The sequence below is a fragment of the Mandrillus leucophaeus genome, unplaced genomic scaffold (assembly GCF_000951045.1).
Source record: "Mandrillus leucophaeus isolate KB7577 unplaced genomic scaffold, Mleu.le_1.0 Scaffold1651, whole genome shotgun sequence".
Lineage (NCBI taxonomy): Eukaryota > Metazoa > Chordata > Mammalia > Primates > Cercopithecidae > Mandrillus > Mandrillus leucophaeus.
The window spans coordinates 118,994-142,160 of NW_012101645.1; the positions used below are offsets into that span (position 1 = coordinate 118,994).

The following is a 23,167-nucleotide window of genomic DNA, read 5'->3' on the forward strand; positions in this document are numbered from 1 at the left end:
TTATTGGATAAATTTTAGATTACTGGATAAATTTTGTACAGAAAATAAAGACACAGGAAGAAAGTTTATCAAAGTAGTATACAATAGAGTAGCATCTTAGGTAGAGGTTTGATTTTAATGTATGCTGGTAAGACAGACATTTCACACAATCAAAATTAGCACTGAAAATTTCTTTTAAATCACACAAAGTACAGATATATCTCTCAATAATACAGTCAGTTCCTCGTGCCCATCAGCAGTAGGTCATTTGCTGTTTTCTTAGTTGAAAGCATATGAGGAAGTTAACTTGTATTGTAGGTTTGTGTTTTATCCCTTTTACATACATGCAATTATTAATATAATAATTCATTATTTTATTTTTATTTATCTAAGTTGTTTTGTTGTGAAACACAATACAGAAACCAAGGAGTGTATTGAACATACATGTACAATTTAATAAATTATCATAAACTGAAATCCCAAGTAACCGCTATCTGTGTCAAAAAGTAAAAAGTGTTAGCACTCCAGACACATTCTGTGTGCTGTTTCCTAATCTCTCCTCCTGCTGCTCCATGCCTTCCTCTTGCCCCTAAGATAAACACTACTGTGCTTCATTTTTTGTTTTTTTGTTTTTCTTTTGAGACGAACTCTTACTCTGTCACCCAGAGTGCACTGGTGCAATCACTCTTACTCTGTCACCTAGAGTGCACTGTCACCCAGAGTGTCACTGGAGTGCAGTGGTGCGATCTTGACTCACTGCAACCTTCACCTCTTGGGTTCAAGTGATTCTCCTGCCTCAGCCTCCTGAGTAGCTGGGACTACAGGTGCAAGCCACCGCGCCCGGCTAATTTTTTGTATTTTTAGCAGAGACGGGGTTTCACTGTGTTAGCCGAGATGGTCTTGATCTCCTGACCTCATGATCCTCCCACCTCAGCCTCCCAAAGTGCTGGGATTATAGGCATGAGCCACCGCGCCCAGCCCTACTGTGCTTTTTGTAGTAATCAATTCCTTCGTTTTACCATCTTAGAATACATCCCAAAACCTTTTGATTAATTTTCTTTGTTCCAAATTTTATATCCGTGGAATTATATATATTCTTTTGTGCTGACTTCTTTTATTCAATATTATATATGTGAAGTTAATCTGTGCTTCAAATCTGTCAGGGATCAGTAAGCTTTTCATGTAAAGAGCCAGATAGTAAATTTGAACTTTTGCATTTACTGAAGTTTGCTGTTGTAGTACAAAGGCAGTCATAGACAAAGGTAAACAAATGAGCATAGCTATGTTCATATGTTTCCATTTTTATTTGTTTCAATAAATTTTTAAAATTTGGTCCTTAATTTTTTTTTTTAACTCTTTGGTTGTTCAGGAGCATTGTGTATAATTTCCATGTATTTGTACAGCTTCCAAAGTTCCTCTTGTTATTGATTTCTATTTTTATTCTGTTTTGGTCAGAATAGACACTTGATATGATTGATACTGTTTTGAATTTGTTGAGACTTGTTTTGTGGCCTAACATATGGTGTATCCTGGAGAATATTCTATGTGCTGATGAGAAAAATGTGTATTCTGCAGCCGTTGGATGATACATTCTGTAAATTTGTCTTAGGTCCATTTGGTCTAGGGTATAGTTTAACTTTACTGTGTCTTTGTTGATTTTGTACCTGGATGATCTGTCCATCACCAAAAGTAGGGTGTTGAAATCCCCTAATATTATGTATTGCAGTCTGTCTCCCTTTAGATTTGTTAATATTTGCTTGGTATATTTGGGTGCTCAGGTGTTGGGTACATATATATTTACTATTGTTACATTCTATTGTTGAATTGACTCCTTTATCATTATATAATTTCCTTCATTCTCTTTTTAGTTTTTGACTTAAAGTCTATTTTATCTGATAAAAGCGTAGCTACTTCTGTTCTTTTTTTGGTTTTCATTTCCGTGGAATATCTTTTTCTATTCCTTCACTTCCAGTTTATGTGTATCTTTATGGACGAGGTGAATTTCTTATAGGCAGCATATACTTGGGTGTTATATTTTGATTCAGTGAGCCACTCTATGTTTTCTAACTGGAGAGTGTAGTCCATTTACATTCAGTGTTATTATTGATAAGTAAGGCCTTACTACTGCCGTTTTGTTGCTTGTTTTCTAGTTGTATAACTCCTCGCTTCCTTTTTTCATTCCTTACTTTTTATGTGATTAACTGATTTTTATCTGGTAGTATATTTTAATTTGTTGCTTTTTATTTTTAGTGTATCTGTCATGGATTTTTGCTTTGCGTTACCACGAGGCTTACAGAAAACATCCTATAGATATAACAACTTATTTGAAATGGATACCAACTTAACTTTGATTACAGAAAAAGGAAAAACCAAAATAAAAACCTATACACATTAACTCTCTTTCCTGCAACAATTTGAATTTTTGATGTTACAATTTATTTATTTATTTATTTTTGAGATGGAGTCTTGCTTTGTTGCCTAGGCTGGAGTGCAGTGGTGCAATCTCGGCTCACTGCAATGTCCACCTTCCAAGTGATTCTTCTGCCTCAGACTCCCAAGTAGCTGGGACTACAGGCGCATACCACCACACCCAACTAATTTTTGTAATTTTAGGAGAGATGGGGTTTTGCCATGTTGACCAGGCTGGTCTTGAACTCCTGACCTCAAGTGATCCACCCACCTCAGCCTCCCAGGATGCTGGGATTACAGGTGTGAGCCACTGTGCCTGGCCACAATTTACATTTTTATATTGCCAATCTCTTAGCAAACTGTTGCAGTTACTATTTTTAATAGTTTTGTCTTCTTACTAAAGATAAAAGTGGTCTAAACATTAGGATTGCAGTATTAGTATATCATGCAGTGTTCTTATCTTTTAGCGTGAAGAACTCTCTTTAGCATTTCTTTTGGGACAGGTCTAGTAGCAATAAATTACCTCTGCTTTTGTTTGGCAGTCATCTCTCCATTTCTGAAGGATAACTTTGCTGGATATAGTATTTTTGGTTGTTACAGTATTTTAGTTTGTTTTTTCTCCTCAGCACTCTAAATATATTGTCCCACTCTCTTCTGGCCTATAAAGTTTCTGCTAAGAAGTCTGCTGCCAGGAATATGGATGTCACTCATATCGTTTGCTTCACTTCTCTTGCTACTTTTAGCATCTTATCTTTGACTTTGGTGTTTGAGAGTTTGATTATAATATGTCTTGGGGTATTATTTGGGCTGAATCTTATTGGTGACATTTTACCTTGCTTTACCCAGATATTTATATATTTCTCCAGGTTTAGAAAGTTTTCTGTTATTATTTCTTTGAGGAAGCTTTCTGCTCCTTCATCTTTCTTAGTTCCCACTTTAACTCCAATAACCTGAATACTTGCTGTTTTTAAGTTGTTCCATAGATCCTGTAAGCTGTTTATTACTTTCATTCTTTTTCCTTTTTTCTCTTCTTACTCTGTATTTTCAAATAGTTTCTCTTTGAGCTCATTGATCTTTCATCTGTTTGCTGAATTCTTCTGTTGATGCTTTGTAGTGCATTTTTTGTTTCATTCATTGTATTTTTCAGCTCTACGATTTCTGTTTGATTTTTTAGAAATTGTTTCAACTTCTCTGTTCAATTTCTTGATAAATTTCTAAATGGTTCTCTGTCTTTTATTGAAGTTTATTTAACTTCCTTGAAACAGCCATTTTCAGTTCTTTGTCTGAAAGATTACACATCTCCATCATTTTAGGGTTGGTCTCCAGTGCCTTATGTTGTCCATTTGATGAAGTCATATTTTCCTAAAGGTTTCTGATACTCGAAGAAATGTGACAATTTGTGTGCATTGAGAGCCTCTGTATTTATCTTAGTCTGTGCAGTCTGGTTTTGTCTGTGCCTGTCCTTCTTCAGAAGGTTTTCAAGGGATTCTAAGCACACTGACTGTTGTCTTCTCTGAGCCTGTGACAACTTGAGCTGCCTCAGCACTAGAGAGTGCTCAAAGCCCAGGCTTGCCATGAGTCTCATGAGGGCTCCAAGGTTGGCATGGCTTCCTGGCCCAAATGGATCTGTGGAAGATCCAAGGTAGGTACTGGGGCTGTGTGGGAATGCTGACCAGGTACTTGAGTCCAGAAGACTGTCTCAGTGCCCCAGACAAGCATGCCTCCCAACAGCTCTCTGCATAGGCAGGATGGGTTCTTGACTGTAGCAAAAGGAACTGGAGTTGAGACTGGACCCCTTTTGGATCTGCTGTGGGGAGGCTGATGACCCCCTCTCATTGCCACAGATGAGCATGTGTCATTTGGCAGATCACTGCATCAGTAGGGTAGTTCCTCACCTTCCACAGGAGGGGCTGAAGCTGAGACTGAGCTGCCTTGGGATCTACTGTAGAAGAGAGGATGGCATGCCTGTCACATTGGCTCAGGTGGGTGTGCATTTCCCAGCAGGTCCCTAGACAGGATAGTTCCCCAACTGTGCCCGGAGAGGCTGGAGCTGAGACTGGGCCCCCCTGGGATCTGCTGTGGCCTGGAGGCTAAAGAGCTGGATCTTGTTGGCTCAAGTGGGGCGCTTGTCTCCCTGGAGGATCCTGCACAGACAGGATTGTTTCTCAACTACAGCAAGAGGGGCTGCAGCTGAGGCTGGGCCCCCTCAGGATCTGCTGTGATAGGAGGTTGGCAAGCCCATTGGGGAGGCCTATATTCCTGGGCTGCCAGATATGGTTGAGTCTCCCTTTGGGTCCTTGTGTAAACAGGTCTGAGCTGGGACCTCCAGCTGAATGTTGGAGCAGAGCCACAGGTCCACTTTCAGGCTTACTGTCAAGACCAATATCAGCAGGCAGACAAGCCTTTCTGCTAAGTCACTAGCATGTGTGATTCCTTCTGGACCTCTTGGCGGCTGGTTTTGGTTGTAGACTGAAGGCCAAATGGGGCTGTTAGCTAAGCCCCTTGAAGGACTGGGCTGTTTTCCAGGCTTGAACTTAGAAGCAAGCTCAGTGAATCACCCACCTAGGTGTGAATGCATTCAAAACAACCTTCCTAGGTCTTTGGCTCCATCAGGGTTTGACAGCCTCCTACCTGAATTCTGAGGCTCCTGCAGAGAGACTTTTTACTGTGGATAGGTGCAGGATTCTTGTTGCTATGGGGGGATATGAGCAGGTTACCTTCTATTCTGCCATCTTGGTGACATCCTGAACATTCCATTCTTGTATGCTTTTCTCTTGTACATGTACAAAAAGGAATTGCTAGATTATAGGGTGTTGTATCATACTTCAATTTTATTTGATAGTTCCAAACTGTTTTTCAGAATGACCATCCGTCCATACTGTTACCAGCAATTTATCGTTAAGGCTGCAAATACTTTGTATTGTCAGTTTAATTTTGTTCTGTTTTTAAAAATAATTCTGGTGAGTGTGTTATGAATTGCTATCTAATTATGAGGTGAATTTAAATTTTCCATGGTGACTGATGAAGTTAATCACTTTTTATATGTCTGTTGGCCATTTTTATATTCTATTTTGTATATTCATTTTTGTAATATGTCTATTGAGGCCTCTTCCTCATTTGTTTCTACTGGATTATTGGGGTTTTTCCTACTATTTTTTAGGAGTTTTTTTATGCATGCCAGATTATAAAACTTTTAGTCTTCACTTTCTTAATGGTATCTTTTGATGAACAAATTTTCTTAAGTTTAATACAGTTGGCTGGGCATGGTGGCTCACACCTGTAATCCCAGCACTTTGGGAGGCCGAGGTGGGTGGATCATGAGGTCAAGAGATCAAGACCATCCTAGCCAACATGGTGAAACCCTGTCTCTACTAAAACACAAAAAATTAGCGGGGCGTAGTTGCACGTGCCTGTAGTCCTAACTACTCAGGAGGCTGAAGCAGAGGAATTGCTTGAACCCAGGGGGCAGAGGTTGCAGTGAGCCAAGATCGTGCCACTGCACTCCAGCCTGGTGACAAAGTGAGATTCCCATGTCAAAAAAAAAAAGTTTAATACACTATATTTTATTCCTCTTTTACTTTATGATTTTTTTTTTCTTTTAAGAAACATTTTCCTTACTCCAAAGTATAAATATTTTTCTATGTGAATTACTAAGAGTTTTGAATTTTGCCTTTTGTATTTGGGTCTACATTCTATTTGGAATTGATTTTTTTCTTTTTTTGTATGTGATGTGAGGAATATATTCTCTGATATTAATAGATAAAACATTGTGCAGTCATCATATACTGACAATAGCATTGTTTCCTGACTGCTCTTCTGTGCCTAATTTGTCATAAATCAGCTGTTCATGTAAGTTTTTAAGTCTGCTTCAGGATTCTCTGTTCTGTCACATTAGTTTATTTGCAAATTACATTGTGATTTTCAAATTAACTCTGCCTTTCTGGAATAAATTCAACTTCATTGTGGTATGCTATCTTTTTGGTATGTTGCTGAATTCTTTTTACACTATTTTATTTAAGAATTCTGCATTTGTGTTCATATATGAAACTGGCCTGTTATTTTAATTTTCTTGTGAAATTTGATACCAGGGTTATGCTTACCACATAACTCATACAGAATATTTGTTACATTGGCATTATTTCTTCCTTGGGATAATTCACTGGCACAGCCATCTGACCCAGGAGTTTTCTTTGTGTGAGGTTATTATAGATTTAATTCTTTGTAGATTGTAAAACTATTCAAGTTGTCTATTCTTCCTTTGTCAGTTTTGGAAAGTTGTATTTTTCTATTAATCTGTCCATTTTATCTAAGTTTTCAAATTAATGGCATAAAATTAGTATATTATTATACTATCTCTTTATTGCCTATAGAATTTGTGCTGTTGACCTTTTCATCTAAATACTCTTTGTGATTTCTTTTTTTCTTAATCAATTTCACTTTGATGAAAAATGTTTTTGTTTTGTTGTGCTTATTTCTTACTGTACTCTTTCAGTCTGAGGACTCACTGCTATGTAGTGGGGAATTCTTTGCTATTTTTATTTAATTATTGCTCTCCCTCCCTTTTCTTTATTTTCTAATTCTGGAACTCCTATTAGCTATGTGTTAGAACTTTTAGGTCTCGCTTTTGTAAAATACTTTTTTTCATTCATCTCGTCTTTATCTCTTCATCCATTATTCCAGTGAAATCCTCTGGTTATGCTTCTATTTTACTTACTTGATCTTTGCTTTTTTGTAGTTGTTGTTTATTAATTTCAGCCATCATACTCTTCTTTCCTGAAGGCTTTGCCACATACAGAAGACTTTTTTTTTTTTTTTTTTTTTTTGAGACGGAGTCTCGCTCTGCCGCCCAGGCTGGAGTGCAGTGGCCGGATCTCAGCTCACTGCAAGCTCCGCCTCCCGGGTTCACGCCATTCTCCTCAGCCTCCCGAGTAGCTGGGACTACAGGCGCCCGCCACGTCGCCCGGCTAGTTTTTTGTATTTTTTAGTAGAGACGGGGTTTCACCGTGTTAGCCAGGATGGTCTCGATCTCCTGACCTCGTGATCCGCCCGTCTCGGCCTTCCAAAGTGCTGGGATTACAGGCTTGAGCTACCGCGCCCGGCCTCAGAAGACTTTTTATACAGGTAATATAGCATTAGCTCCTTTTTACCTCTATGGATTTTTTTTTTTTTTGTAGATACCTACTTCTGGCTCATGGAAGGTATTCCTTTTTGTTTTCAAGTGCAGCATTATATTAGTATTTTTATGTTATTTCTCCATAATATAATTTAGGTTGGTGGTTAATAGTGTGAACTCTGGAGGCAGAGAACCATTACTCAAAGCCAAGCTCTGCCTCTTTGACATGTTATTCAAACCCCCCCCCCCCCGTGTCCCATATTCCTTACATATGATAATACAGATAAAGATAATATGTATCTCATGGATTTTGTGAGGATGAAACAAGACAGTATATGTCAAAATGCCTGTCACATAACAAGTAATCAGTAGATATTAACTCTTGTTAGTTGAATAATGGTGGCAGTAGTACATTAGTTATCATTATGTGATCAGAGTAGATGGTGGAGATTTTGCCATGTGTTTGTATTTGGCCATACTATTTCAGCCATCTCCTCTATAACTTAAAATTGAAAACTGAGTCTAACAGACTTAGATAACTTACTACCTTTTTTCCTTTTCTACAGATGGATCCTGAGCTTGAAAAAAAACTGAAAGAGAATAAAATATCTTTAGAGTCGGAATATGAGGTACAGTATGTTAATGTAGTCTCTGTCTTATAACAATCAGTTACTGGTTTTATCTGCCTTAAAAGTATTAATAGTACAGAAAAAAATTATCTTGAATATATAGTATTTGATAAACTATATAGTCATTTGAAAAGAAAATATAGATGGATCCATACTTAATATACTACAAATAAATAAATTCCAGATGGATCAAGAATTTAAAAGTAAAAAGCAAAATGCTAAAAGTACTAGGAGAATATAAATGGGGAATTTTGTTTGTTGTCTTGAGTCAAAAAAGCCTATTTAAATGTGATATAAAACCCAGAAGCTCTAAAAGTAAAGATTAATGGGTTCATACATACAAATTCAAAAGTTCAGACTAAAAAAATGTATATGAAGTCACAAGTTATATGAGAAATCCTACAAATATAGTTTAATCTTATCATGGCACATTCATTTACTTAAATATGAAGACCATCTCCAAATCAGTGTGAAAAGTTCAACAATTCATTTGTTCAGTAAGAACATGGGAAAGCATAGCATGTAAAACTTTTGGACAAAAGGAAATAAGTATCATTCTTAAACATATGAAGAGATGCTCAATTTATCATAATAGGAATATCAGAGTGTAATGAGGTATCACTTTTCACCCATCTAATTAGCAAAAATCAAGGAGTTTAATAGCACACTATATTATGGGATGTGGTGAGGTGGGATGTTCTTCATGTCTTAGAGTTTGTAATTTTTTTGACTGGATTATATTTTCCTGTTTCTTTGTATGTTTGGTCATTTTGTATCGAAAGGTAGTCATTGTGAATACTACACTGAAGAAAATTCTGAAGAGTGTTCATTTTTGTTTTAGCAGACAATTTAATTGTTGGCTAATCACCTTGAACTTCATTTTGTGCTTTGTAGGGAAGTATCTGTTGAAGGGCTACTATCTTTCCTTGACCCTTCTCTCTTGTTGGGACTTAATCTCCAAACTGTCTCCCCAGAGAGTCTTGTCAAGGCTTGGCTTGAAGCTTTGTTGGGGTGAATCTCAATAAAATCTTATTCTCAGGCATAATTTTTACTCCTGAAGAACAGCCCTTTTGGTGTCTTAGGTGGATGTCAGCGTAGCAACAAAATGTTAAAAGAAAGTTCTCCACTGTGGCAGGCCTGAAAACTCCATATTCTTGACACTGTTTTTTCTCAGCATTTCTTCATGCTGTTCCACACTCAAGCCTATGCCAGTTGGCTGTGAAGTGTTATGTCTTGGGTGGTTTTTCTCAGCACATTTACACAGCCCATTCTTCAGCCACTGTGCATGTTTTGTAGAATTCTACAAGGAATCTCCTTCACCAAAGATCTCTAAAGACTAGACCACTTTTACATGAACTTGTTATTTAACAATTTTCTTCAATTCTGTTAAGCATATATATCTTATGTTACCTGGATAATGGCCATTTATTCTTTATTAAAATCTTTTAATAACTTTAGATCATTTCATAACTATACTTGAAAATACTTTAAATTCTTCTCATATGCTAAATTAGTTGAATTTTGTTCCTTTGTGTATATATGTAATACAGACTCCTGGTAAAACTATAAGTGAACAGTATTTTCATTTACTACTTTCCCATTGATTAAAAAAAAAATCCTGTAACTTGCTAACTTGTAGTTTTACAAGTGCTATACCAGTAGTGATGCTATGGAGAGTTTGTCTGGGAGTAGATTTTCCTTCTAGTTCTTCTAGGACCTGTAGAATCTGAGAGCTGAAGAAACCATGTAGACTATTTGGTCCAACTTTTTCATTGTTACTTATCAGAGAATTAATGCCCAGGTGGCTTAAATCACTTTCCAAAGATTATATAGCTAGTTAGTAAGAGAGTAATGCTTAGTATCCAAGTGTCAAGGTAAATTTATATCATTTTCCCTGTCTCTGGATATAAGCTATCCTTTGTTTTCTCAGTCTTTTTTTTTTTTTTCCTGTCTTACTCAATTATTCCAGAACAACCAAAACAGCAGATATGTAAAAGTTAATGTCAGAGTGGTGGTCAGTAAGAGAAAGGTGAAGAAACATTTATTTTCCCCCTTTTATTCCACCTTTATTTTTGTGCTTGAGAGGTACTTCAGACTAAATGAAGGTAGGATGATCCATAATGTAGTTACAACTAGTTTCAGTTGCCCAAAAGTGTTTTGCTTATGGTAGCTGTAGGAAAAGTCTTTTCATTCCTAAGACCAGACAAAAGACAAATTATCTTGGTCTCTTTTCTTTTTTATAGAAGACTTTAGGGTCTCCATCTTTGTTCTTTTCTTCTTATTTTCTACCATCATCCCCGATAACCCTTTCAGTCATTATCGTGCTGGATCAACCTTCAGATTTGTACTTTTGTTTTCCCAGCTTCGGCCTTTTCCTTGTCCTCTCAAAAATAAGGCATGTAGACTCTTTATTTTAATAGGTTTATGGTTAAGGTGGAGTAAGATAGGCATTAACATCAATAACAAACAAGAAAAGTTCTAAATCTTAAAATGACATTTCATGAATGATTATGATTGTAGTTGATTTATTTGTTACAATTGTAATTGAGGACCTATCGGATACTTTCTACTCATTTATTCATTGAGTTGTGTCCTAATCAAAGCCACAGGGCTCTTACACTAATATTTATACTTTAATTTTCTGCGGCTCTATAGAAAATAAAAGACTCCAAGTTTGATGACTGGAAGAATATTCGAGGACCCAGGCCTTGGGAAGATCCTGACGTCCTCCAAGGAGGAAATCCAGAAAGCCTTAAGACTAAGACAACTTGACTCTGCTGATTCTTTTTTCCTTTTTTTTTTAAAAAATAAAAATGTTATCAACTGGACTTCCTAATATATACCCCTATCAAGTGGAAAGGAAATTCCAGGCCCATGGAAACTTGGATATGGGTAATTTGATGACAAATAATCTTGATAAAAGGTCATGTACAGGTTTTTATACTTCCCAGATATTCCATCTGTGGATGAAAGTAACAGTGTTGGCCACGTATATTTTACAACTTGAAATAAAAAATGTAAATACTGCTCCAAAACAGAGTCATGTATTCCACTCTCCAACCACCCATGTATTCCTTTTGCAATAGCCACTAGGGCATCATTTTGATATTTCATTGTGATTTCTGATTCCTAATGAGGACAGTAGGTCTGGATCCAAATTCTCACAGTAAAATCAAGCAGTAATTTTCTGTCAAATCTATTAGGGAAGGAAAAATGATCACAGTCTGCTAAGAGTCTTGATTTTTTTTGTAATACCTCACATAGTATGATAATCAGCCTCCAAAGCATCACCTGATAATTACAATGATAACATGTAAAGAAATTATATTATTTATGGTTGTCAAAAATTATGAAGTAGTGTATGATTATAAGCAGATATGACAAATTTGTTCAGTAAATCCACAGATGACTACATTTTGAGAAATACTAAGATATGCTTTATACCTTAGCATAATTTGCATGCAAAATTGCCCTCTATTGTTGTTTTGTGTTTTAATTTGGCATTTGCAATGATCTGATCCCTAGGCAAAAGGACAGAATTGAGGATTGTTTTGTTTTGTTTTGTTTTGTTTTTTGAGACAGAGAGTCTCACTCTGTTCGCCCAGGCTGGAATGTAGTAGCGCGATATCGGCTCACTGCAAGCTCCGCCTCCCGGGTTCACGCCATTCTCCTGCCTCACCCTCCCGAGTAGCTGGGACTACAGGCACATGCCATCACATTCGGCTAATTTTTTGTATTTTTAGTAGAGATGGGGTTTCACCATGTTAGCCAGGATGGTCTCCATCTCTTGCCCTCGTGATCCGCCCACCTCGGCCTCCCAAAGTGCTGGGATTACAGGCATGAGACACCGCACCTGGCTGAAAGTTAGTTGTTTTGAACTCATTTTCTCCTTTTTACCCCTGTCTTTATCAGCTTCTACCTCTGGTTTCATGCTGAGTTCTAGTTGCCTAAAGTCTCCATTGAAACACTCCCCTTATAATTGCCATAAAATCATAAATCCACTCTACCTTTCTCCTCCTAGTCAAAATTTGTATTCTTTTCAGCAAGTTGGTTTTAACAAAAAGTAAATTAAGTTGATTATCTAGTGATAATAATTTGTGATAGACATGATTCATAAGATAGTTATCTGGGGGAGCAATTGGATTTCATAGGAGAAAAAAAGAGTCTCCGCTTATTATTCACTCATTAAACAAGTCACTCAAAAAAGGATCATTGATTTAAACGTAAAATAAGTATAAAACTTTTAGGAAAAACCGCAGGAGAAAGGCTTCAACTTACTGAATAGCTCTTACCAAAGAATATTCATAAAAGAAAAACTTGACAAATTGACGCATCAATGTTACAAACTTTTGTTTGCCAAAGGCCCTGTTAAAAGGATGAAAAATGTAGAGTCTGAGAGAAAATACATGTAAACCACATATCTGGCAAAAGACTCATATCTAGAATAAATAACTCTGTAAACTCAGTTAAAAAAAATCCAATTGGAAAATGGGCAAAAAACATAGAGACATTTCACTGCAGAGGATACACTGATGGCAAATTAGCTCTGAAAAGAATGTTTGACATCACTATGAAGGAAATGCAGTTTTAGACTACATTGAGATCACTAAACATCTATTAGATACCTAAAAAAAAAATTAGTGACAGTATGAAATGCTGGCAAGGATGTGGAGAAATGAAATCTCTAATACATTGGTGGTATCATGTAATATGGTACAACTCGTCTAGAAAATTGGCAGTTTCTTTAAAAGCATAAGGGAATTCTGGTTTCCAGTTTGACATGTAAAAAGTTTGAAAAATTTAATTCCCATCATAGCAAAGAAAAAAGCTGAACAACTAAACTCTTACTTTGAGTTGAAGTCACAGGACAAACCACCACCCTGAAAACTGGAGACACAGGCAGGTGCAGAAAATCATAGTTTACCTGGAGGAGCACCTGCCCAGAAACCGCCACTGGAGCCAGCATTGGGTAGGAATACCTAAAGGTAATTGAATACTTCCTGGAGGCTGATCGTGGACTAACTGAGAGAAAATCTTTTAAGAGGAGGCCAAGCCTTGTGTGGATTGGAGAAGAGACACTTGCGAGTTTTACCTGTAAGAGTCCCACCTGATTTTCATAATGAATATCAGAGAAAAATCCCCTTGTGCTCCTAGCAGGTGTAGGTGAAAGTAACTATTCTGAAATATGCCCAGAGAATTCTGTTTTCTTTAATGTAAGCCTGGCCCCAAAGTAAACTCTTGCTAGAACCTAATCGCATTGGGTTTTACCAGTGCCTAGCCAACTGGAGTAAGGGAAATAACCACTCCAGCCTCCTCCAACCTTCCTGTTTTACCTAAATGGGGGTGAGGAGACTGAAAAACACTTGTGAATGTTCAGTCCGGGGACCTAGGCTTACTAAGAAGCCTAATCATAGGACTTACAGAATGCTCCCTACCACATATATTACCACCACATCACTGAAGGCCTATTCACTCGAGTTCGTTTTACCCAGTATATCATGTCCAACATTCAACAAAAATGAACGATAAAAAGCACAGTTTGAAGAGACAAAACAAGCATCAGAATCAGATTCAGACATGGCAGGGACATTGCAATGATCACACTGGGAATTTAAAATATGATTAATATGCTAAGAGCTCTGATGGAAAAAGTGTACAACGTGCAAGAACAAATGGGCAATAAAAGCAAAGAAGTGGAGAATTAAAAGGAAATTCTTGCATTAAAAAACTAACAAGTGAACAGTGCCTTTGATGAGGTCATCAACAGAGTGAACAGAACTGAAGAAAGAGGGAGAAAAGTACATATGTTAACACTAATCAAAAGAAAGTTTGAGTAGTTGTATTAATCTCAGACAAATCAGACTTCAGAGCACTGAAAATCATGGAAGAAGAGAGGCATTACATAATGATAAAGGGGACCCATTCTCTCCAAGAAGACAAAATTCTTAATGTATATACACTGAACAAAGCAGCAAAATGAGCAAAAACTGGTAGAGATGCAAATATATGAGAAATATATGAATAGACTTAAAGAGACTTAATCAATCCTCTTATCAGCAATTGACAAATCAAGTAGGCAGAAAATCATTGAGGACATAGTTGAAGCGCACCATCAATCAGCTGTATCTAATTGACATCTAAAGCATACTCCACAACAACAGAATAGGCATTCTTCTCAAGTTCAAAAACATTCATCAAGACAGACAACCACATAACACACCTCAACAGATTTGAAAGAATAAAAATCATACAAAGTATGCCCTCAGACTGTTATGGAATTAAACTAGAAATCAATGACAGAAAGATAGCTAGAAAATTCCAAAGTACTCGTAGATTAAACAACACTCCTCTAAATAACACATGTGTAATGAAATGTAAAGAAATTAAAGATATTTTGCACTAAATGAAATAGAAAATAAACCTTACCAAATCTGTTGGATGCAGCAAAAGAGGTGCTTTGAAGGAAGTTTATAGAATTGAATGTGTTTAATAGAAAAAAGAATATATACATTAGAGATAGGGTCTTGCTCTGTTACCTAGGCTGGAGTACAATGCCACAATCATAGCTCACTGTAGTTTCAAACTCCTTGGCTCAAGCAATCCTCCTGCTCATCCTCACTGGTCATTACAGAAATGCAAATCAAAACCACAATGAGATACCATCTCACGCCAGTTAGAATGACGATCATTAAAAAGTCAGGAAACTACAGATGCTGGAAACATCACACACCAGAGCCTGTTGGGGGGTGGAGGGCTAGGGGAAGGATAGCATTAGGAGAAATACCTAAAGTAGACGATGGGTTGACAGGTGCAGCAAACCACCATGGCATGTGTATACCTATGTAACAAACCTGACAAAAGCAAGCAATGTGGAAAGAATTCCTTATTTAATAAATAGTGTTGGGAAAACTGGCTAGCCATATGCAGAAAACAAACCCCTTTCTTACACTTGATACAAAAATTAAGTTAGGATGGATTACAGACTTAAATGTAAGACCTAAAACCATAAAAACCCTAGAAGAAAACCTAGGCAATACCATTCAGGTATAGGCATGGGCAAAGATTTCATGTCTAAAATACCAAAAGCAATGGCAACAAAAGCCAAAATTGACAAATGGGATCTAATCAAACTAAAGAGCTTCTGCACCACAAAAGAAACGATCATCAGAGTGAACAGGCAACCTACAGAATGGGAGAATATTTTTGCAATCTATCCATCTGACAAAGGGCTAATATCCAGAATCTACAAAGAACTTAAATTTACAAGAAAAAAACAACTCCATCAAAAAGTGGGCAAAGGATATGAACAGACACTTCTCAAAAGAAGACATTTATCCAGCCAACAAACATGAAAAAAACCTCGTCATCACTGGTCATTAGAGACATGCAAATCAAAACCACAATGAAACACCATCTCAACACCAGTTAGAATGGCGATCATTAAAAAGTCAGGAAACTACAGATGGTGGAGAGGATGTGGAGAAACAGGAACACTTTTACACTCTTGGTGGGAGTGTAAATTAGTTCAACCATTGTGGAAGACAGTGTGGCGATTCCTCAAGGATCTAGAACCAGAAATACCATTTGACCCAGTAATCCCATTATTGGGTATATACCCAAAGGATTATAAATCATTCTACTATAAAGACACATGCACACATATGTTTATTGTGGCACTGTTCACAATAGCAGTAGACTTGGAACCAACCCAAATGCCCATCAGTGATAGACTGGATAAAGAAAATGTGGCACATATACACCATGGAATACTATGCAGCCATAAAAAAGGATGAGTTCATGTCCTTTGCAGGGACATGGATGAAGCTGGGAACCATCATTCTCAGCAAACTAACACAGGGACAGAAAACCACCACATGTTCTCACTCATAAGTGAGAGTTGAACAATGAGAACACATGGACACAGGGAGGAGAACATCACACACTGGGGCCTGTTGGCAGGTGGAGGGCTAGGGAAGGGATAGCATTAGGACAAATACCTAATGTAGACGACGGGTTGATAGGTGCAGCAAACCACCATAGCACATATATACCTACGTAACAAACCTGCACATTCTGCAGAACTTAAAGTGTGTATATATATACTTTAAGAGTATATATACTCATATATTTGAGTAATATATATATATATTACTCTTAAAACTGTATCAAATAAGAAATAAAGACAAAATTACAACAAATATTGAAGAGTCTTTAGGATATGTTGCAAATATGAATACATATGCCACTAATCATCTCCACGTGAGCAGTTCCTCTCCAGTAAATTTACATTGCAGTAAAAAGTGATGTTTTACAGTTCTCACATATTTTTTCATCATGTTTACTGCAATACCATAAACCTTGAATAACACCATGGGACCCATGCAGAGTGCCGTTAATGATGCTCAAAGTGCCCCAAGAAGCAGGTAAAAGTCATGACATTATAATAAAAAGCTGAAATGCTTGATATGTACCATAGATTGAGGTCCGCAGCTGCAGTTGCCCACAATTTCAAGATACATGACTCCAGCATAAGGGCCTTTGTAAAAAGAAAAGAAAAGAAAAAGAAAAAAAGAAAAGAAAATTTGTGAAGTCATCACTGCAGCTATGCCAGCAGATGTGAAAACCTTACACTTTTTGCAAACTGTCTTTTTATCTCATTTTGAAAATGCAGCTTTTATGTGGGTGCCGGGTTGCTATAAGAAAGGTATGCCTATAGACTAATATGAGTCAAGAGAAAGTGAAGTCATTATACAACAAAGCAAAAGGAAGGTGAAGAATCTAAAGCTGAAGAATTTAATGCCTGCAAAGGATAGTTTGATAATTTCATAAAGATGTTTGGCTTTAAAAAAAAAAAAAGAAAAGAAAAAACAGTCACTCCCAGCCTGGCCAATATGGTGAAACCCTGTCTCTACCAAAAATACAAAAATTAGCTGGACGTGGTGGTGGGCACCTGTAGTCCCAGCTACTCGGGAGGCTGAGGCAGAAAAATTGCTTGAACCCAGGTAGCAGACGTTGCAGTGAGCTGAGATTGTGCCACTGCACTCCAGCCTGGACAACAGAGCGAGACTCCATCTCAAAAAGACAAACAAACAAAAAAAAAGCAAAAAAACACTCACTTATAAGTGTGGAAGTACACTGGGAGTTTCCTTATTTGCCACTTGACTGTCCTAATCATACTACAGCAAAGAGGTAGAGATATGAGAAATAGTGCTCCAACCCTACTGGTCAGTTTCATAAGAGGCATCAGCTTAGAACTGGGTGTTTCATGGAGTATAAAGGGTAGAACTGAGTGTTGGCATATCAATTGATTCAATGGGGCCTAAAAAGCAGGGCAGTTGGGAAACTGGGAGTTTATATAGATGTAGTCAAATTGTCACCTTCATCTGGACTTCATTTTCTCTTAACTGTACAATAGAAGGTGGGGTAGTAAACACCTATAGGAGTGGCATTAGGATATGGTAAGACTGTAAACACAAGGGCAGGGAATGTTTCTTTGAATGTTCTGCCTCATTTCTCCTCCTCTCCTCTCTCTCTACCACAACAGCAAAGCTGAGCTGGCCTGATGTGGAAGGTATTTTTATTGGGCTTTCCAAGATTCTGGTAATGTATTAACCTTTCAGTGTAAGATGTGGATTTCTTTTGCCTTTGAAAGTCCATGAGAACATTTAAATTTACAATGCAGTTAATTGGTTGTTTTCTACCACTGTCTTTGAGTTGCCCACCCTAAAAAAATTTACTCCAACACAAAGTATTAGTAATCAATGTAACATTTACTAATAACTTCATAGGGAAGAGAGGAGATGGTTTATACTGTACCACACAAGAAGTAACTCAAGAAATCCCCCTATTGGCTGGATGTGGTGGCTCACACCTCTAATCTAGCACTTTGGGAGGCTGAAGCGGTTGAATGACTTGAGGTCAGGAGTTCAAGACCAGCCTGGCCAACACAGTGAAATCCCGTCTCTACTAAAAATACAAATTAGCACTCACGCCTATAATCCCAACACTTTGGGAGGCCAAGGCGGGCAGATCGCCTGTGGTCAGAAGTTCGAGACCAACCTGGCTAACGTGGTGAAACCCTGTCTCTACTAAAAGTGTAAAAATTAGCTGGGCGTGGTGGTAGCCGGGTGCCTGTAATCCCAGCTACTTGGGAGGCTAAGGCAGGAGAAACGCTTGAACCTGGGAGGTGGAGGTTGCAGTGAGCCAAGATGACACCATTTCACTCCAGCTTGGGCAACAAGAGCAAGACTTTGTCTCAGAAAACAAAACAATACAAAACCATAGTCAGGTTTGGTGGTGGGTACCACAGAGGCTGAGGCAGGAGAATCACTTGAACCTGGGAGGCGGAGGCTATGGTAAGCCAAGATTGCCCCACTGCACTCCAGCCTGGGTGACACAGCAAGACTCTGTCTCAAAAAAAAAAGAAAAGAAAAGAAAAGAAAAAAAAACGTTCTTATCAAAATGTCACACCTAAAATAATATTTTAATAACATTACTCAGTAGCCCATTCAATTAGTAGCAATAAATTCTGTGTGGGTGGAAGGAGCTATCTAAATAATATTTTTATACATCTCTTTTCTGCCAACAGTGAAGTTCAGTGGAAAACCATGCAAACTGGTAGCCCTGAATTGGACTCTGGACTTTGTCACTTACAAACTGTGTAATCTTACACAAATTACATAACCTCTTTGAGTTCCAGTTGCCTCATCTGCAAACTGCAGTTTTGTGACTGTGTCAACAGTTGTGTGACTGAGTGAGGTATGCATGGAACTCACTGAAGAGACAGGAAAGAAAAGATAGTTAATAAAGGAGTAGTTATTGATCAGTACAAGGAAAATAGTCTGCTTATAGATGATAGATTGTTCTACAAGCATTGCTTCATATAATACAATTTTTTTAAAAAATTTTCTGGTTTTCTGCCTTTTGAAACTTAAACAATGTTTAGCCTACTGTAATCATTACTAGAATAATAGAAGGAGAGTGGACAAAAGGTTTCTGAAATAGGACTTTCAGTTGGATGACATTTGTATGCATTCCTTTTGTGAGAGTGGAGACCAGATTTTGAGGATGGACTTTGGTCTATGATACTCCCAACGGAAATGATCCTGGTCTGGGCAAGCCTTCGGGAGTCACTGCTCACTCCACAAGAGGGTGCACAAAGACCACACAATACAGAGTTTTGAAGCCAGAACTCTTAGATGATGTCCAACTTTCGCTAGGGCCTTGTCCTCCGCAGGGAGTCCCATAATCAAGAATCCTGATTTGCTCTCTCTGCATTTTCCCTTTAGATGCTGTGAGGCCAGAAGATTCCTGGCTGGATGAATTGGCTGTTCCAGCTACTGTATCCTCTTTGTGCAGAGCTGCCTCCCTCAGGGGTGTCTGATGCCTGTGGTCCAGCAGAGCCTCACAAACCCTGGACCCCAAAGGAACTGCTCAGGAACCCTGAGGAACTGCTAACCACCTGTGTCTGAGCTGGGCTCTTCTGTCTTCTTTCAGCTATTTCCTCCTGCCTTCATCCTTTTTGCTCAGTTTTCTCCGATTCCTTCTCAGCTCCCTTTTCCTTACCCAGGTATATCAACCACAAGAAACCAGGGCTCCCCTGCATCAGATGTCTCTAGGCAGTAATAATAAAATCCTCCTGCTGGTCCCTTGGACTGCCTCCTTCACAGACATACTGATACAAAACACACACACACACACACACACCAGCTACAAATCCTCCTGCTGGTCCCTTGGACTGCCTCCTTCACAGAAATACTGACACAAAGACACAAACGTGTACACACACACACACATACACACGTGCGTGCTAATCCCTCCACGGTGGCCGGTGCGTGGGAAGGGGCCACCTGGGACAGCAGCCCTGGGAGGCAGCTGTGAGGCCTGACCTCAGCATAAGTCTCAAGTCTATGCCACACCTGAAGGGGGCATATTTACTCCCATGACCGAGGATACAATGTCAAATAGCATTGCCCCAGACCTGGGCAGTCTCTTTGGGGCCAAAGTTCTCCTCAGGTGCTGGGAAAACAACGTAAGAAACTCCAAAGCCAACGCTGGCCACCGTGTGTGAGAAGATGCCCAGCTTCCAGAAATCCTAGCACTCTGCTGGCAAAGGCCCCGCAGTAGGATTCTTCCAGGCTTGTTTGATGATTTTCATGGCAGGGAGTCTAGGCGAGCAGACTAATTCAATTGTTGTATAACTGTTTAAACACACAGAAAAAAGAATCTTGACAAAACCCTCTTAGTTAGACTTCACAACACTGTGAAGCACAAACTGCCCCAAGGGCAGCGTTGTCTGCCCCACCCGCTAGATTCCCCTTCCCATCTCATCAAGGCGGGGCAAAAACCACTGCAGTTGTCACCTCTCTTCTCTTCCTTTGGTATGCTGTATTAATTGCTTTTAACGGGAGCTTTCTCTGAAGTTCGGATATGTGAAGGTCCAAGAGGCCTGTACTATACCATTCCTTGAGCTCAGGACACAGTTCCTGATGTGGCTCAGAAAATATACTAGACCCTACAGTTCGCTAGGAAAAAAAATCTAGGTTATCAATTTCCCCCAGATAATAATCTCAGTTTTTCCTACAACATTTACAGGGCCTATTTTTATTAAAGAATGAGAATTACAAAATGGGAAATTGAGAAAGAAACTTAGAGATCACCCATCCTAGACCAAGGGTCTCACTTTACAGAAGGCAAAGATGAGGCCAGAAAAGAGAGGTGACTTGCCTGAGGTCACACAGCTGGTTGGTGGAAGATTCTGGGCTGAAATCCAGTTACCCTGATTACCAGGTGAAGATAGTCCCGTTCACCTCAGGTTAAAGCGTTGTGTAGAAGCCAGTTAATTTTTTTCCAATAAAGTCTGCATGTCTCTATTTGTGAATGTGGGTGAGAATACGAGGCCCTAGAAGAGGTACAATATCTCTGGAATTTACCAATGCTTGGCAGGTGGCAGTTACATGCTAAGAAAATATTTATTGAATGAATGGATGGGACCTGTGGGAACGCAGAGAAAGGGAGTGGATATATGCCTAATATTACCCATGATTCAAGACTCAACAAAAGCAGACAAATCAGGGACATACAGATATCAGGAGTATGTTTTTCCACTGGGTATGAAGCCTGAGTGAGAGAAGGGAGTATCTATTTATAAGTGATGTCTGAAAGCATCAGGTGTGCTGAGTCCAGTCTGTGATCCCAGGATTGGACTTAACTTCCTTGGGCTCCATTTCCTAACCTTCCTTAACATTAAGTAACTAGAGTGTATCTCCCAGATTGTCCCAGATCTATGTCAGGCCACAGGCCTCAATGAGGGAATGGATTTCATAGGAAAGTCATCTTACCTTGCGATGGTGTGCTCTTTGGGTGGTAGGTCCCCGTAGTGGATAGAAGGCCAGCATTTCCACCTCTTAGCCTCTAACACATCTACTCCCAATCCCAAGCTTCATTTCTCCCTTGCCTTTGTTCACAAGAGTTCATTCTCTGGACTGATAACTTGGAAGAGAGATGCAGGATTCAGGTTTGAATTGCTTGTATCTCATGAAACAATCTTGGTATAACAAGTGAACTATTTAAATTCTTAGCACCTATCTGGCCATTTATTTCATTTCATATACCAGTCCATATCTGGTAACAAAGTATTGAAATCCTGTAAATGAGTCTCTGGTCTCACATTTTGTCTGATCTTTCATGTTTAGGATGGTTTATTTCTAGACGCGTAGGTCCTGAGTTATTAGGAAAGCTCATTTTCAGCAGGTTGTGAAGTCTCATATCCTATGAAGAGAAAATAGGGGGAGCAAGGGAGAAAAACAACATCAGACTAAAGAACAATCCTGAGAAATCAATATAGGCCACATTACTATGAAGTCCACATATCAGTAGGCAGGTATGAAAGTGGCTTAGGTATGTAAACAGGTTGCTGTTATTTTCTTCTGAAATTTAGTTGTCTAGCTTCAGTTCACAGGGCTTTACAAAAGCACAACTTAGTTTTTGGTGGTTCCAAATTAGGAAAAATGGGGGAAAAAAAGAAGGAAAAAGATTGAAAACATTATTTTGCAGGCTTATAGCCAAGAAAAATTAGAATTCAGTCCAAACTGTAGAAAATAATAAAAACTGAAAAAACATTAGGCAAGACTAGAACCTAAAAACAGGTGTTGTATTCGTCAATTTTCATGCTGCTGATAAAAACATACCCAAGACTGGGTAATTTATAAAGAAAAAGAGGTTTAATGAACTCACAGTTTCACGTGGCTGGGGAAGCCTCACAATCATGGCAGAAGGCAAAAGGCATGTCCTACATGGCAGCAGACAAGAGAAAATGAGAACCAAACAAAAGGGGTTTCCTCTTATAAAACTATCATGAGACTTATTCACTACCACGAGAACAGTATGGGGGAAACTGCCCCCCCCCCACCATGATTCAATTATCTCCCACCAGGTCCCTCCCACAACATGTGGGAATTATGGGAGCTACAATTCAAAATGAGATTTGGATGGGGACACAGCCAAACCATACTAAGTGTACTATAGGTTTTGAAACATAATTTTTCTCTCCAGTTTTCCTTTTTGTTGAATGGAGTCTTGCTCTATCATCCAGGCTGAAGTGCAGTGGCACAATCTCGGCTCACTGCAAGCCCCGCCTCCTGGGTTCATGCCATTCTCCTGCCTCAGCCTCCCGAGTAGCTGGGACTACAGGCACCCGCCACCACGCCCAGCTAATTTTTTGTATTTTTTTTAGTAGAGATGGGGTTTCACTGTGTTAGCCAAGATGGTCTTGATCTCCTGACCTCATGATCCACCTGTCTCAGGCTCCCAAAGTGCTAGGATTATAGGCGTGAGCCACCGCGCCTGGCCTAGTTTTCCATTTTTACAAAAGACAAATCATGGTAGGACTGATTTGCTTTATTATACTTGGATTGATTTTTTGTATATAGTGTAGCAAGAATAATTATTATTTTTTACATAGGCTTTTAAATTGGATTTCATGGAATTTTGTTCCATAGAAGGAATCTCACATAAGAATTTTTTAAAGCTGAGCCAA

At 38.6% G+C, this 23,167-nt stretch overlaps 1 protein-coding gene across 2 annotated transcripts in view; it reads left to right on the forward strand.

Annotated features, from left to right (window-relative positions):
• The window catches only part of LOC105536911 (cytochrome c oxidase assembly protein COX16 homolog, mitochondrial), an 82,085-nt gene extending 70,920 nt beyond the window's left edge, over nt 1-11,165 (forward strand). For both annotated transcript variants that reach the window (XM_011976396.1, XM_011976397.1), the window contains 2 exons: nt 8,068-8,130; nt 10,786-11,165. In XM_011976396.1, the coding sequence (XP_011831786.1) occupies nt 8,068-8,130; nt 10,786-10,902 (180 nt within the window). In that variant the 3' untranslated portion in view covers nt 10,903-11,165. The remainder of the gene's footprint in view (nt 1-8,067; nt 8,131-10,785) is intronic.
• Nucleotides 11,166-23,167: the final 12,002 nt, after the last annotated feature.